The sequence below is a fragment of the Melospiza melodia genome, chromosome W (assembly GCF_035770615.1).
Source record: "Melospiza melodia melodia isolate bMelMel2 chromosome W, bMelMel2.pri, whole genome shotgun sequence".
NCBI lineage: Eukaryota > Metazoa > Chordata > Aves > Passeriformes > Passerellidae > Melospiza > Melospiza melodia.
In genome coordinates, this window is record NC_086225.1 from 58,475,062 (window position 1) to 58,490,105 (window position 15,044).

A 15,044-nucleotide genomic window follows, 5' to 3' on the forward strand; every position below is an offset into this window, starting at 1 on the left:
TGGGAACATCTGTCACCAGTGCCCACACACAGCGAGAGCAAGCCAAGGCGCGCTCTGCCTGCCAGAAAGTGCAGAAAGCCACTGAACGCTGCCTGCAGCCTCTGCACACAGCAAACCTCCAGGAGCGACTCCAGGCTCCGGCTCAGAAAGGGATAATGGCAGGAAGCCATAAGATATTAAACCAGCAGATTAAAACATACAAGACCACTTTGGGTCGTGTTACACCTCCCTCCCCTCCCGCCTGACAGCACGAGAACTCCAGGGCAGTAAAAGAGAACCCTAATGGCCCGATAACTCTGGGATAGATAAAAGCGCTGGGGGAGCTGGCTGTGAGGAGCCCAATGACTGCGGATAAAAGCGCTGGGGGAGCTGGCTGTGAGGAGCCCAATGACTGCGGATAAAAGCGCTGGGGGAGCTGGCTGTGAGGAGCCCAGCCTGGGCACAGAGCCCCCCCAGAGGGCTCCCAGCATTATCCCTTAAGTGCTCGTTTAAGCTGCCTTGGAAATGCCCCTGCTCGCTGGAGAAATGCAATTAGGCCTCAAGAGCGGGTGATGTTCACACGTTAGGGATCATCCTTAAAGATGACAGGAGACTGCAGCGCTCTGGATTCCCTCTGCGTCATTCCAGGAACTGCCAGGCCCCAGATCTGCATCCCTTTCCCTGCCAGTGAGCCATGGCAGCACAGCAGCACCTCCAGTGACTCACAGAACCCCGGGCTGGCTGGAACAGAGCCTCAGACATTCAGGGGCAGGGACAGCTCCCACCAGGGCAGTGCTCCAAGCCTGCTCTGCACAGCTCTGGCGTGGGAAGGAGCAAATCCCTCCCTCCCCACGTGGTGGCCTGGTGGGGCCTTTGGGGCTCAGGTGTCACAGGAGCAACCTCTGAGCCCGGGGATCAAAGGCTGTGTGTGTGGAGATGATCCCTCTCTGGACAGACAATCCATCTCCAGAGTCATGGCAAGGATGCTCATCAGCCAGGCCAATGGACTCAGATTAAATAACCTCTTCCTGGCACTTAGTGCTGAGCACAAATTTAGCAGGAAGACAAAAGGCAGGTTTTAGAGCTGGTCCAAATTTGCAAATCCCTGTGCTCTACAGGCAGAAGTAGGGCATGAAATGCTGAGTGACAGCCAAATCCCTCACCCAGGTTGTGCTGCTGGAGACAAGTACTTCCACAGTGCATGAGAGACACAGCACAGCCCATACATCCTCAGAAATTTGCTCCTGGAAACACAAAAAACCCATGGCCAAGCAGGAAAGCAGGTGGAGAGTGAGCCCTGCAGAAAGAGAGAGGGAAGGAAAAGTGCTTCCACAATGTCAGAGACTGTTGTGGATTCAAATATGACCTTGCCCAAGTTCTGCCGGGCTCACACAGCCAATCCCCACTGAAAGGTAACCCAGCAAAGCCTGCACTGATGTTCCAGAAGGGCAGGAGCACCATCACTGCTCTGCTCCACACTGCCCACCTTCCATTGGGCTGGGCTTGCATCCTGCTCTCCCCTATCACTAATGGACCAGCTCAAGTATCCAACATCTCCAATCCCTGCTCTAGAAAATAATCAATCCAGCACTTAATTAGCAACATCAGCAAGGAGCTGCCCAGAGACTGCTAACAGGGAACAGAATAAATTATCCATCAGGTGGGATCCCACACCAGGGCAAACCCCTCATTCAGTCCTTTCAGAGGGTGTCACTCACCCCAACCTGACACCAGAGGGGCAGAGACCCTTCACACACCAGCATGAAGAGCTCTTACAAGGACACACAGCTCAGTTATTTCCTTAAAAGAACTTTAATTGGAATTCCATCCTTATGGCAAACGACACACAGAAGGAGTATCCAAATTTGCTGTGTTACATCAAATGGAAGTCCGTGGTCAATGTGAAATGCATATGTTGGGCCAAAAGCAAGGATCTGTACACATGTGGCATTAACAGAACCAAAGGAGCTGCTCTGGCCTGCAGCTTGCACTCCAAGGTGATGGTGGTGGGAAGGGAGAGCTCACTGAGCTTCCAGGTACCCCCAGGGAAAGCCCGGCCCCACTGAGCTCAGCTGTGCCATCCTCCTCCCAGGGGACAGCAGGAGCCAGCTCGGACACCACCCACACCCTCTGGTGCACAGCACCTTCTCTGAAATGCAGCGAGGACCCAGGGACAGGTTAAAAACAGACTCAAAAAGAAAAATTCACTCAACAATGAAAAAATAAGCCAAACGGCAGAGTGTTAAAGCAGGAAAACAAGCTCACCCCTTTCCCTCCCATTTCTTCCCTCAGGACACCATGGGCATTCCTAACTCCAATTTCCAGTTGACATCCTGAGGCCAGAGCTCCACAGTGCTGGGTGAGCTGCAGACTCAGAGGGACACAGCACTGACAGGGCTCAGGAAGGCACCTGCACCATGGATCCATCTCTCCTCAGGGCACACACTCACCCAACCCGCTGGCCATCGGCCTGGGAGATGAGGAACCCCTCAGAAACCTTGAGAAAACCACCCTCTGACAGCAAACAGCACCACCAGCTCTGTGAGACTGGCTCCATCTGATAAAAGCTGGAAAATTAAGTGATTTCCACATGATGCTGTAATAGCAGCAACAGAGTAATTATCCCGCTTGTGGTTAGAACACTCAAAAGTGAATTTTAAGTACCTTTTATTACAGGGGACAAATGTAATGCCTCAGAATCAGTGCCAGCTAGTATTGACAGGACTCTCTCCAGTATGAAAATGAAAAGCCAGCTGTATTTATAATACCACAAGGTTCATATGATGTTAACCTCTGCTTTCCACACTTGTAAATGTGGTAGTCACAGCCTGGACCACCTGAAGGTCCACGTTCCCCCCAGCTGTGAGGAAACAGGAGTGGGCAGGAAGATTTGACAGACCAGACTGCTTTGCACTGATCCCAAAGTCACACAGAGGAGTGAAACAGAGGAAGTTCTTTATCAAGGAGAGGTGTAAGGCCAGTGTTCCCAGACATCCTGGACATTTGTGCTCCTTTTCCCTGCCCAGGCAGCGAGCAGAGCCCAGGGGGAGGGAGAGGAGGGAGAAGAGAAGCTCCTGGCTCCCTGCCACTGAAACAGGCACAGTCATGAGGGGTCAAGGAAGACTTTCTGTGGGAACAGGGTGCTGCAGGAGGTTCTGGCATTGGAGGAATCTCAGTCTGTCTCACCCTGGGAAGCAGGTATGGCAGTGGAGCAAGCAGCTCTCCAGAGGTATTTGGGATTTACAGCACTCCATGGGTGCTCAACACGGGATCCATCCGTTCCTTTGGTACCCCATCCTTGATTCCAACAACAAACCAGAACGGGACAGACCCCTAACACACCACAGGAGGCCTCTTCTCTCTTTAAACACCCTGCGCCCAAAGGACCTGAGGTGCAAACTGCTGAGCAGATCAGCCGGGCTGAGCAGCACAGCATCTGCTTCCCAGCCACCAGCAGTTCCAGGAACCAGCCTGCAGTGCCCAGGTCCTGGCATTTCAGTGCTAAGGACATCAAGTAAACGGGTGCCCCAGGAGGTGCCAGCAGGCTGCCCCACGAAGGGCTCAGTGCCACGGTCACAGCTTTGCTCCTGCCCCGCAGGCAGGCAGGCAGGCAGGCAGGCAGGCAGGAGGGGACCCTGTGCCCCGGGGGGCACGCCCGGTGCCAGGGCCCTGCCAGCACGGCCCTGCTGGGGGCTGGCAGCCTCTGTGCTCAGGCATCTGCAGCGTGAAAGCCTAACCACTCCTGACCCATCGTCTCCGTCTGAACAACAGCAATCCAGCCACATCAATCCTACCTACGGCACTCCATAGGTACCCCACAAAACCACAGTACTGTGGCACAGTAGAAAGCACAGAGTGGATCTATACACCTCCTGGAGAACAAGCCTGACTTCCTACATTTACTTCACCAAACAGAAAAAAGCCCTTTTTAAATAAAATAAAAAGAATTTTAAACCCCATTCTGCTTAACAGATAAGCCAACATGTTTCCACACATGCTCCAGCTAGACTTGAAACACGCAGTTTCAATGGAGCAAATTCTCCAGTATCACCCAAGCAGGCTAATTCCTTTCAATTTATCCTCTTCAAATACTTTTCTGCAGATAATGAAAATGTTTTTCCTAGAAAATGTAAACAAGTTTTGTGTGTTCTTCTATCCCAGCTAAGCTTTCACAGGAAGTTTCCGGCAGGAGAAAACCAAAACAAAACAAAGCCTTATCTTTATGTTCTAAAAAAAAAAAATAAAAAAAAATATATATACACATACACACCTTATTAAAAAGCACTAGAAGTAACCTGATCTCCAAAGTCTCAAAGCCAGCTGCAAAGTCCCTCTCAGAACAGACAACAGACTGTGCTGGTCACACTGCACCTCAAGCAAAACCAAAATCAGTGCACCTTCAACCTGGCCAAGTTAATGAGCTCCTGACCACCCTGCACACAATAAATCCCTGCATAGAAATAGAAGCTAACTGTAAAAAAGCTGTGTAGGATTTTCAGTGTGTCCTACTGGGCTCACAATAAGTCCCATCGGGGTCGGATGACAGGAGATCTCCTCACACCTGACAGGATAAATGCCCTGATCTCCCTACTTCCCACAACTCTCCTCAACCAAAGGAAACTCCAGAAGGATGCCCCCAGCCAGGCTGTGCGCGCTGCAGGGCCGCAGCAGCCCTGGGCTGTCCCGAGGGCCGCTGGCTGCTCACAGGGGCTGGCTGCTGAAGAACGCCTTGGTCTCCCGGCACACGGGGTTGACGCACAGCGGGCAGCACAGCGTCAGCTGCCGGGAGCACACCTCGTTGGACTGCAGGTGGGAGCACACCAGGTCTGCCAGGGCCTGCGGGGAGCGGGGAGAGGTCAGAGGGAGCAAATCCAGCTGTGCGATCCCCCCAGCCCAGCCCGGGCACCCCGTGTCCCCTCCTGACCAAACCGCACAAACTGCGGCACAAGGAACCCCTCCGTGCTGGGCACATCAGCCACACGGGGTTCCATTGCTGCTCTGAAACTCAAAATGCCTTAAAACCACCTGAAAACACCCACACCCAGCAGGAAACACAACTGCAAACCTGTACAGCCACTGCAACATAGCACATACCTTGGAGAACAGTGGATTTCCATTGAGAGACTCCGCTCTTCTGATGTTTTCAACTCCACACTGAATCAAAAACAAGAAGGAAAAAGTTAAACCTGTTCTGATCCTTCACTGAGTAGCCTCCAAAATCTTCCCACGTCATTCAAAAGTCACCCCAAAAGGAGTGGATTAAATGCAGCATCACAGCAAAAATTACTATGGGGCAACATTACATTGTGTTGTCATTCATTCACTGAATGAATGAAAATGACTCATTGTTTTTGAGCAATATTTGTAATGGTTTAAACACCTAAATCTAGAAAGACAAACTCCCACCTGTTTTGTGGTTAAGCCAGTTCAGGTTAATTTTTGATTTACGGGAAAATAAAGCTAACCCCAAATAATATTGCAAGAAGCAACTACAAAGCAAATTGGAACGCAGGAGAAATAATTTCAGAGCAGGGACTAAACGCACAGAGCACTGACCTCGTTGGCCAAAACCTGGGCATACTCGATGTCCAGCTCATACAGAGTCTCAATGTGGTCACTGGTAAATGCTATTGGGACCAGCAGCATGTTCTTCTTTCCTCTCTGGCACAGGCCCTTAATGGTCTCGTCTGTCTGGGGACCAAGCCAGGGCATTGGTCCAACCTGGAACAAAAAGGCAGAAATAAAGGGAAAACGCTCATTAAATCATTCTTACAAAGAGCACCCACATTTCCTCAGGCAGCATGACAGAGCAGGTTATGGATGGGATACAAACAGTTATTTTTTATTTCCCTGCTTCTGGTTGTACTTCTCACTCTCTCCACGGAATGTTTAATGAAGACACGCTTCCCACCATTACATCTCAAAGGAACAGAACCTGGGCTGGCCTGAACAAGACTGAAGAAAATAATAAATAAGGTGTATTTTTTCCAGTCCAGTGAGACCCTGCACAGGCTTTACCTGCTCAGCTCCCCCGAGCACTTACCTTGGACTGCCACACCAGCCTGTAAGGGTTGGAGTAGTTGAGCTTCTCCATGACCCTCTGGACAGTAGCTCCCACTTCCTGAGGGTAGGGATCACCACGGTTCACCACCTGCACCCGAGCACAGCACACCTTTGGCACGGTGAACACCCTGGGAAGGACCAGGCCTGCCTGGCACTCCCACACTGTGTGCCCACACCCTGCCCTGGGTAACTCACAGACATGGGCAGCGAGTGGGCTGAGAAGAGGATGACCACCTCTTTCCTTTTGTCTGGTGGGAACAGGTTCAGCTCCTTCTGGATGTGATCGGCAAAGCACTGCTCAGGGAAACACAAACAAACCCTGAGTGGGGAACACTGCAGGCATCCCTGCTCAGAGATGCACACAGGCAGCTCCCATGTCCCTGCTGCCTCGAGCACTCCCAAATTCCCCAGTGTGCACCACACTCAGTGTGTCAGCAGAGTCACCAGCACAGGCAGCTCCCATGTCCCTGCCTGCCCTCGGTGCTTTCTCACCTGCTCAGCACACCACAGAAACTGCAAACCCCCACGAAAGCTCCCTCGTGAAGACCAAAGAGCCATTTTTCTCTGGAAAGAGAGCAGCACGAAGGCTTCCCTTCACTGCTCCTGCCACAGCCAGGAATTACCCTGTGCTGCCAGAGGGGAATCTGACAAAGCAACACAATCTCTGTGTGTGCTGGCCACAGAGGTGCTCTGAGCAGGAATTTGGACTAATGGCCTGCAGAGGTTCCTTCCAGCCACCACCATTAGGGTAACATCCCCAGCTTTTAAATCAGGAGGTGCACAGTGGTTGCTTTCACACATTATCCTGCCAAAGCATGGGGCATGAAATAACTCTCCTCCTGTAATTTCAGACATGGTAGACAAGACCTATTTCATCACACAGCTAAAATGCACCCTCAGATTGAAGCCTTCCTGTTATCCTCCCTCAGTGTTTGTTTCTGTGTTTTAAAGGAAAATGTATAACTTCAGATCCACACCTGAATGAGAAGGGGATGTGTGGGCCATCGGTCAATTATGCTCCACTTCATCTTGGGCTTCTCCCCTCTCTGGTTATAGTAGCGATAAATGGCATTTAAACTGCTTCCTGAAACAGAGGATTCACAACACACGTTCAGCCAGGCCACCAGCAAGCTGTCAGACTGGAACAGCTCGGCAGCAAGCTATAATCATATTTTAAAATGCTGCCTAATTAAAACCCAGCCGTAAATCAGAGCCGAGTGTCTCCAGCGGGAACAATTACACCCCAGCTCACACAGCACTGCAGCCTGGCCAGAGCTCCCAGGGCTCACCTGTGGTGGAGCAGCTGTACTGGGGGTACTGGGTGAAGGCGATGGCCCTCTGGATGCCGTCCCTCTCCATCTGCTCCACGGCCTCCTCGGTCAGCGGGTGCACGTAGCGGAACCCGATGTAGTACTTGTGAGGGGCTGCACACACACGGCAGGGCAGGGACAGGGAGAAACACAGAAACACATTGTTACCCGTCACACACACAGGAACAGCGGCTGGACTGCTGAAATTAACCTGCTGGTATTTTCTGCCATTAACCTGCTGGTATTTTCTGGCTGCTTTGGTAAAGCTCTGTCATGTAAGCACATTTCTGGTACCTCACTGGGCTGTGATTAGAATTTAAAAGTGATTTATAGTATGGTTTGCTTCTGCAGGAACATCATTAGCCTGCTTCTCCTGCACTTAGCAGAGGCACAGTTCCCAGCCTGGACAGAGCCCTGGTGTCTCACAGGGCAACTCCTGATTTTAAGGACATAAAGGTAAAACAGTGTCACTAGCAGAAGCTAAATGAACACCCCGATGCCCTCACAGCTCCAGCTGCCCTCCCTGCCCTGCACGCCTGCTCTGATGGCACCCAAGCAGCAGAGCAGTGAATCAGGGACACGTGCTCTCCCATCCTGAATTCGGAGGGCTTTCATAAAAAGCTGCATGGCTTTAACACCTAATTCTGGCAGCAATGTGATTCTCCCTGAGGAGATCTCAGGTTCCTCCGTTTTTTATCTCCAATCTTTTGGGTGCCAGCTTTGGGAGCATGGCTTGGTTAGGGATGGGAAGCAGGCAGGGAAGGTTTGCTGGTTTGTTTTTTTAAGTGGAGGACAGAGGTTCTTATGAGAACAAAAGCAAAGTTTCTTTGTCAGGGTTTCTGGGTCAGTGGCTCTGAACTAACATTTATCAGGTTTCTGAAGGAAGCAGATGTCCTGTGCTTGGGCTCCACTCCGTACACTTGTGCAGGATTCAGAAACAGGTTTATTCAGCCCCAGCTCTCTGCAGGAGGCAGGGGAGCTCCCAGCTGGGAGCAGCAGCAAATAAAAGACCCAACTTCAGGAGCCCTTGAGCCAGGAACCCCATTAACATCTCTCAGTGTCACTAAAGACAGCAGTCTGACTGACCACAGCAGGGACTGGAGGAGTTTAACCTGGCAAAGGACATTTTGGGAAGAACGCGGCCAGCCTGGAAGCAATGCCCTCCCAGTGCCAGGTTTTGTCCAGGGCATGGGCAGCAAAGAGAGGCGTTGGTGTCTGCGCACAGGCTGTTTAAATAATAGTGCTCTGCACATTCTATTGTTAAACTGCAGCTGCTGTCAAGTCAAAAAGGAGTCTCCAGAGGACTTATCAGGTGGGAGAGGTGCCCAGAGAAGGGTGTGACTGCACAGAGAGTGGTCACCAAACAAAAGCAAGTGGGAGCGGGACACTGGGAAAAGCAGATAAACCTTCCAAGCCTTATCTGCAGAACCTGCTGCAAGGCTGACCCTTCAGGGCTCCTGCTCCAAGAGCACTCCTGCCTCGGATGACACAGCAGGCCTCAGGCTCTGACTGCACCTGCAGGGACCCCAGCTCAAACTGATGCTACCAGGCACAGTGGCACAGGCTAGCCCATACCAGCCATCCCTGCTGGGAGGGATTCTGTGACACAGGGACAGGGAAAGGAGGCTGTACTCATCTTTGAAGGTTTTCCATCACGAAGGACTGGCAAAGAGAGCCTCTCCTTCCCTGCCAGCCAAGCTGCCTAGCCTTATCTCCTGCTGTGTCCCCGGGTGGGGCTCACTGCTATTGCTCAGCCTGCCCTGCACTGCCCATCTACAAAGCCTTGTCTTTGCTCCAGCTGTGCTCCTCTCAGCCCTGCAGCAGCTGCTGAGAACCCCCTCCCACGCCCACCTTGGTGCTCACATGAAATACATTCCCCTTTCCTCCCCTCTAGGCCTCAGCCACTTGTCCTCAGCGCAGGCCTCCTCAGGCCCAAGCAGGGCTCACAGGGCAAGGCACGGTGCCTGGCAGTGCCACACACCGAGGGACACTCCTGGCACCTGAAAATAACACACTTAGTCTGCCACAGCCATCTTCCCATGGTCACAGGAGAGACAGAGGTGGCTCCCCGAGCCCAGCCTTCCTTCCATAACAACCTCACAATGAATGGAATCCCTCCTGCACTGTCTTTGCCATGGGATTTCCCAGCAGGGAGGGAACGCACACCACCCCACAAGGAAACCAGGCAGCCAAAGCTGCTTTGCAGCAAACGGTCCCAAGCCAGAGAGCAGAAGCAGCCCGTGGGGGCTGAGCAGAGCAGTACCAGTGCCAGGAGACATGCTGTCCAGCAGCTTCACCATGCCCTCTCCCTGCAGCGCCGTCCACTTCTTGATGGGGGAGCCGCCGCCGATGCGGCTGTACTGCTCCTGGATCTTGGGCGTGCGGCGCCTGGCGATCAGCGGGGCCAGCTTGCTGCAGCGGGACAGGGGCGCGTTACCAGGCAGCCCAAACCCCCTCCCGAGCTCTGCCCTGCAGCCTTGGCCTGGCAATCCCTGCCAAATGCAGCACGGCTCGTGTGGTGCTCTGCTCCACCCCCCTCCCCACACCTCGGCCTGCAGCTAACAGAGAACAGCCACGGCAGGCCCAATCCAGAGGGTCCCAGCACTGTCCCCTGCCCTGACTGCTCCCAGGAGGAAGCACTCTCGAGGAGTGCTGCCCTCCACAGAGCAAACAGTTACAGCAACACCCAGCACCGCCTGTACCACAGGAGATCCCAGTGCTCCTCACTTCTGAACGGGAAGGGTCATCAGATCCCTGTCCAGGAAGAGACGCAGCAGGAAATCGTGGACGTCGTCCAGCCGCTCCGGGCCTCCCATGTTCAACATCAAGATCCCTGTCTTAGGTTTCCTAGGAAAACAAGAGAGATTCCAAATCCTAGTGACCCACTGCTTGTATTTTTATTACAATGACAAAACAACCAGCTCATCCTCCCACATTTGCCTTTTGCAAAGGCAGCTCCTAACCCAAGGCTCCTCCTGCTTATGTAAACACTTGCACTAGAAACAGGAATGGCCAGACACAAGTATCTACATGATCTTTGCTTTTTTAAAAGGAAACCACTTTGTAACACAGACTTTAGCTGGAAACACACTAAGAAAGCTGTCTCACAGCTGCTGGTTCTAAGGGAGGTTATAAAACAGGGTCTCAGCTGTGCATTCCAGCCAAACCAAGCAGCAGCTTCCCCGGAAAGCAAATGAGCCACTCACACAAGTCTTTGTCTTTGTACTGTGGGGACACATCTCATCTCCTGCAGCACTGACAGCAGCAAGGAGCCTTTCTACACACCAATTCATTGCAGTTGTGTTTGAGTTGGGTTTTTCCAGAATGGATTTTCTATCTGGGTGCAGGTCTGGCACACTGTTGTAAGGATCACGTCCCACAGGGCACAGCAGCACAGATGGCGGTATCAGCATTTACAGAATGGCTGCTGATCACAACTCTCACCCAATTTCCCCATGGAATTGTTTGCCCTGCCCAAGGGAGCCCAGAGACCAGTCTCTCAGTTCCCCAGCAGATGGTTCAGGTTGCACAGGGAGCTTTGCCCTTTTGTTAAGGCCAAAGTCTCACAACAGGGCACTGAGAAGAGCCCAGACCTGCCCTAATGTTTCAGGACCTCAGCTTCCATTCCCTGTCTGCTACATATCAGAAGGAATGAGACCCAGGAAGCAGGATGACAATGAACAGTGACAATAATGAATGTCCCTGCACTGCTCAGGCCTGACAAGGGCCTGGCTCAGGGGCTGTGCAGGCGCAGGGCTGTCCCTGCCCAGCAGGGTGAGTGCAGGCAGGCAGATACACAATCGCACACACACAGCAGCCCAGCCCGGCTATCGGGACAGGCAGGGCCTGCACACACACACAGGGCACCCACACCTCATACACACCCACACACACACACAGACCCACCGCTCCTGGGGCTGCTCCTGCAGCCGGGCGCTCTCCGTCACCACCGCCGCCGTGGCCTGGCCTCTCCATCGCAGCGGCACCCGCAGCTGGCTGCAGCTCCTCAGCACTGCGGAGACACAGCCCTGTCAGTGCTGATACCCCCGGCACAGCACAGAAACCCCCCAGCACACCAAAATCCAAAGCAAAGGCTTGCTCATCTGTGAGTTCCAATCATAACTCCAAAACACCCGGTGGAAACAAGGGGCTGACCCTGAGGAATAAGCGTCAGACTGTGTCACTCCTCCTGTGGGTCAGACACACCTGGGCTAATCCCAGACAGGACAGGATTTCCACACCGTGTCTACAATGCAGGTTAGACATCTGCTCCTGTTTGAATGCTGAGCAGCAACTCCAGACTCCATGTACAAGTCTGCACACATCCCCCTCCCTCTTCAGCTCCCTGGAGCCCCTTTAGCCACTGGAAAAGGCTCTGAGGTCTCCCTGGATCCTTCTTTCCTCCACACCCCCAGCTCTCCCAGGCTGGCTCCAGCGCAGAGGGGCTCCAGCCCTGGAGCATCTCCATGGCTTTCTCTGGACTCACTCCAGCATCTCCTTATTCAGCCCTGAAGCTAAACACAACAAGGTTATCCTTAAGGCTCCTTCCAACCCATATTCCATACAGCTCCATACAGCTTACAGCCTGCCTTTTCAAAGGCACACTTCGTTCTCCTCAGGAGTTCATCGTCATTACACGGTATTCTTTTAGCACAGAAATAGTGTGAATTGCTCATGGTGAAAAAAAAAATAAGGCTAAATTCTGCATCCCCGTCTCTCCGGCAATTGTTCAGTGTGACATTTCCCCTGCCAGACCACGGGAGCTCAGCAGCAATTCAGCCCCAACAGCACAGAGCTCCTCGGCAGCCGACCCACCTGCTGGGAAGAGCATCTTACAGCTCACAGCTCTCTAATAACCTCCTGAACAGATGCTGAACGGCCTCAAAACCTGCTGAAATCAATGGCAACAAAACACATCCTGCAAATCCAGCCTCTTACATGGGATCACGAGTGCCTAGCCGTGGATGCCTGCATCTGCACTTATACAAAAGGCTGCAAACTAAAGAACTTCAAGCATCGCTGATGCCTGAAAGGTCCTTTTCAAATAATCATTTTTTACTTCCAGTTCTGGGGTTATTGCTTTCTGAGGCTCTGGCACTATACGCCAGTTATAGAGAACAATAAAAAGGGAAGTTTCAATGGCTGCATTGATACTTCTGCCCTGTAAGAACTCTTGTTCCTGGCCCAGAGGGTGGCTGGGCACCGACCAGGCTCCCCAGGGCATGGTCACAGCCCCGACGCTGCCAGAGCTCCAGGAGCGCTTGGATAACGCTCTCAGGCACAGGGTGGCATTGCTGGGTGTCCGGTGCAGGGCCAGGAGCTGAATCAATGACCAGGAGTCCCTTCCAACCCAGGACACCCTGCAAGTGTCTGACTTAGGCTGAGGTTTAGGCACGTTTCCATCTGCATCGTGAAGGACACAGCGCAGAGTGAGACGTGCAACGAGTACGATCCCAGCTTGATGGAGCATCGATAAAAGTGCTCTTTCACATGTTTTAAAAGCGGCACTACGGTATCAAAGTCTAAAGCGAGCAGCGGGGTGGGTAAGCCCAAAGTGCCTCCGGGCAGGGACAGAACGATAGCTGCGCGGCCGGAGGGCAGCGCTGAGTCCGGGCTCACAGCCCGCACCGGCCGGCAGCGACCGGCACCGGCAGCATCCCCGCACCAACCCCTTCAGACAGACGGGAGAGCCGCTGTTTCAGAGTGCGGTTCCGCGGCGGGCAGCAGACAGAACCGCAGAGAAAAGCGGCTGTTTCAGAGCGCGGTTCCGCGGCGGGCAGCAGACAGAGCCGCACAGAAAAGCCGCGCGGGAGAGCGGCGGGGCTGCGGCCGCGGCCGGGGCGCGCTGGCCTCGGCCGGACAGAGCCCTGCGGGCTGCCCGCGGAGACCCCGCGCCCGCGGCCCCCTCAGTGCAGTGGGGGGACGCCGCCATCACCGCGCGCAGCCCCGCGAAGCCCTCCCGCAGCCCCGGTAAGCCCGCCGGCCCCAGCGCCGTCAGCGTTATGAAAGGCGCCTCTCGGGCGTTGTGTAACGCGGTGCCGCCGGTGCCGCGGCGCTCCCGCCCGCGCAGCGCCCGCGGTGTCCGGCCGGCCCTCAGGCCACCCGCCGCCCCCGGCCCCCGTTCCTGCCATCGCGGCGGCGCCCTCACACTCACGGTGACGCGCGGCAGCGGCGGCAGCGGCAGCCATCTTGGCCGCTCGCATTCCCTCAGACAGCCCCGCCGCCGCCCCTCGCCTCACACCGCCCCCGGCCCCGCCCCGGCACCGCCCCAGCACCCGCACGGCCCAGGGGGCGGGCCGGGGACAGCAGGCCGCGGGCCCGGGGCGGGTGCCCCGCAGGGGGCGCTGCCCCGGCTCCCCTCAGTAGCCCCTATGGAGTCTTACGGAATAAAGGCGAGTGAGCCCCGGTTTGAAGTGACGCTCTAAACTGCAAAACTTTTTAAACCTGCAAAATCTTCTAAAAAGAGATTTAAAATGTTATTGTAAAAAATGCAGGGGGCTTTCTCAGCGGGCACCGTATGAGAGACGAGAGTTCGGCTCTGCGCCCCTCAGACACAAGTGTGCAGGAGCACGGAGCTCAGCTGGTAACCTCCATTCCCAGTAGAAACTGAGGCACTGGAATTCAGGCACTGGAAAAGGCTGCCCAGGGAGATGGTGGAGTCACCATCCCTGGAGGTGCTTAAAAAGCATCTGGATCTGGCACTGGATGATGCGGTTTAGTGGTTTAGGAATTCCAGAGGTAGTGCTAAGTTGGTGGTTGGACTTGATGATTCTATGATAAGGATACTGCAATTGAAACACAGAGGAACAAACACCACAGCACTTATCCTGCACATGTGGGTGGCCTGCATCCCACATCTCAGCAGGCCGAGGGCAGAGCCAGCTCTCGGTGCCAAAGGCTGGCAGCACCACATGCTCCTCAAAAGTGCCCTACAAAGCAGGGCCAGGTAAACGTTAACACAGGTAAATATAAAATAGTGCCGGTCAGGAGTGGTAATCTAATCAAAGCTAAAGCACCGTCATCCCAAAGCTGCCAGGGACATGGCTGAAAGGTCCTGAAACCAGTGCTGCCAGCCCAGTATACCAGTTCCTAATCCAATTACCAATCTCACTTTCTGGAGATACTGTGAAGGAAAATGAAAGTGAGGATGAGATCCAAGTTCTGATTACACATTTTTTCTCTTCTGCAGGCTTGTTTTCCCTGTCTAATAAAAATAAATGCAGGTTCTCCTGTGTTCCTAAGAGCTGCAGCATCTTTCCCAGATCCCAGCCCACCTCTCTCCACCAGCTGTGAGGGAATTGCACAGCAGTCTCTGGTAAGTTCCACAGCATCTTTCATCTGGTCACCTTTTAAGCTCCTTATCTGATCTGCCTCTTCCATGAGCACTTCTTAAGTCCTCAGGCCTTCCTCTAGCAGCTCCCCTGATAAGAAGGCCTTTAACCTTTATAAAGCAGCTCAGCCCTGTCAGGTTTAAGGACTGAGAACTCATCCCAAACAAGGGATGTTTTCCTGACACTCCTGCCTTCCCATCCCTTCAGACAATAAAAGGAAAGTATTTTATAAAGTATTTACCTGGTGCCAGAAGTCCAGGCTGCTCCCCCCAGCACTGCTGCCTTAGTCAGCATCACATTGATTCTCTCCAGCACATTTCACTGGGCAGCTGAGGTGGTCCCTCCAAATTAGAAAAAAATC

At 53.6% G+C, this 15,044-nt stretch overlaps 1 protein-coding gene across 2 annotated transcripts; it reads right to left on the reverse strand.

Moving 5' to 3' along the window:
- Positions 1-1,772: 1,772 nt before the first annotated feature.
- On the reverse strand, positions 1,773-13,586 carry FECH (ferrochelatase). 2 transcript variants are annotated; one of them, XM_063179427.1, is made up of 12 exons: positions 13,507-13,586; positions 11,259-11,364; positions 10,080-10,199; positions 9,616-9,764; positions 7,332-7,466; positions 7,020-7,126; positions 6,535-6,606; positions 6,238-6,336; positions 6,023-6,130; positions 5,536-5,700; positions 5,074-5,133; positions 1,773-4,815 (listed from the first exon to the last, which is right to left on the reverse strand). In XM_063179427.1, the coding sequence occupies exons 1-12, from the start codon at positions 13,553-13,555 to the stop codon at positions 4,681-4,683; spliced, it is 1,305 nt and encodes a 434-aa protein (XP_063035497.1). In that variant the 5' UTR covers positions 13,556-13,586; the 3' UTR covers positions 1,773-4,680. The 2 variants fall into 2 exon arrangements, with proteins under 2 accessions (XP_063035497.1, XP_063035498.1); XM_063179428.1 differs by lacking the exon at positions 6,535-6,606.
- Between the last annotated feature and the right edge of the window lie 1,458 nt (positions 13,587-15,044).

Bases quoted from the DNA above. Each gene is read 5' to 3' on its own strand.
- FECH (XM_063179427.1), bottom strand. From the start codon at position 13,555: ATGCGAGCGGCCAAGATGGCTGCCGCTGCCGCCGCTGCCGCGCGTCAC. The intron at 11,365-13,506 runs GTGAGTGTGAGG...GTGTCTCCGCAG, and splicing joins CGCCGCTGCCGCGCGTCACC to TGCTGAGGAGCTGCAGCCAG. The intron at 5,701-6,022 runs GTAAGTGCTCGG...TTTTTGTTCCAG, and splicing joins GGCTGGTGTGGCAGTCCAAG to GTTGGACCAATGCCCTGGCT.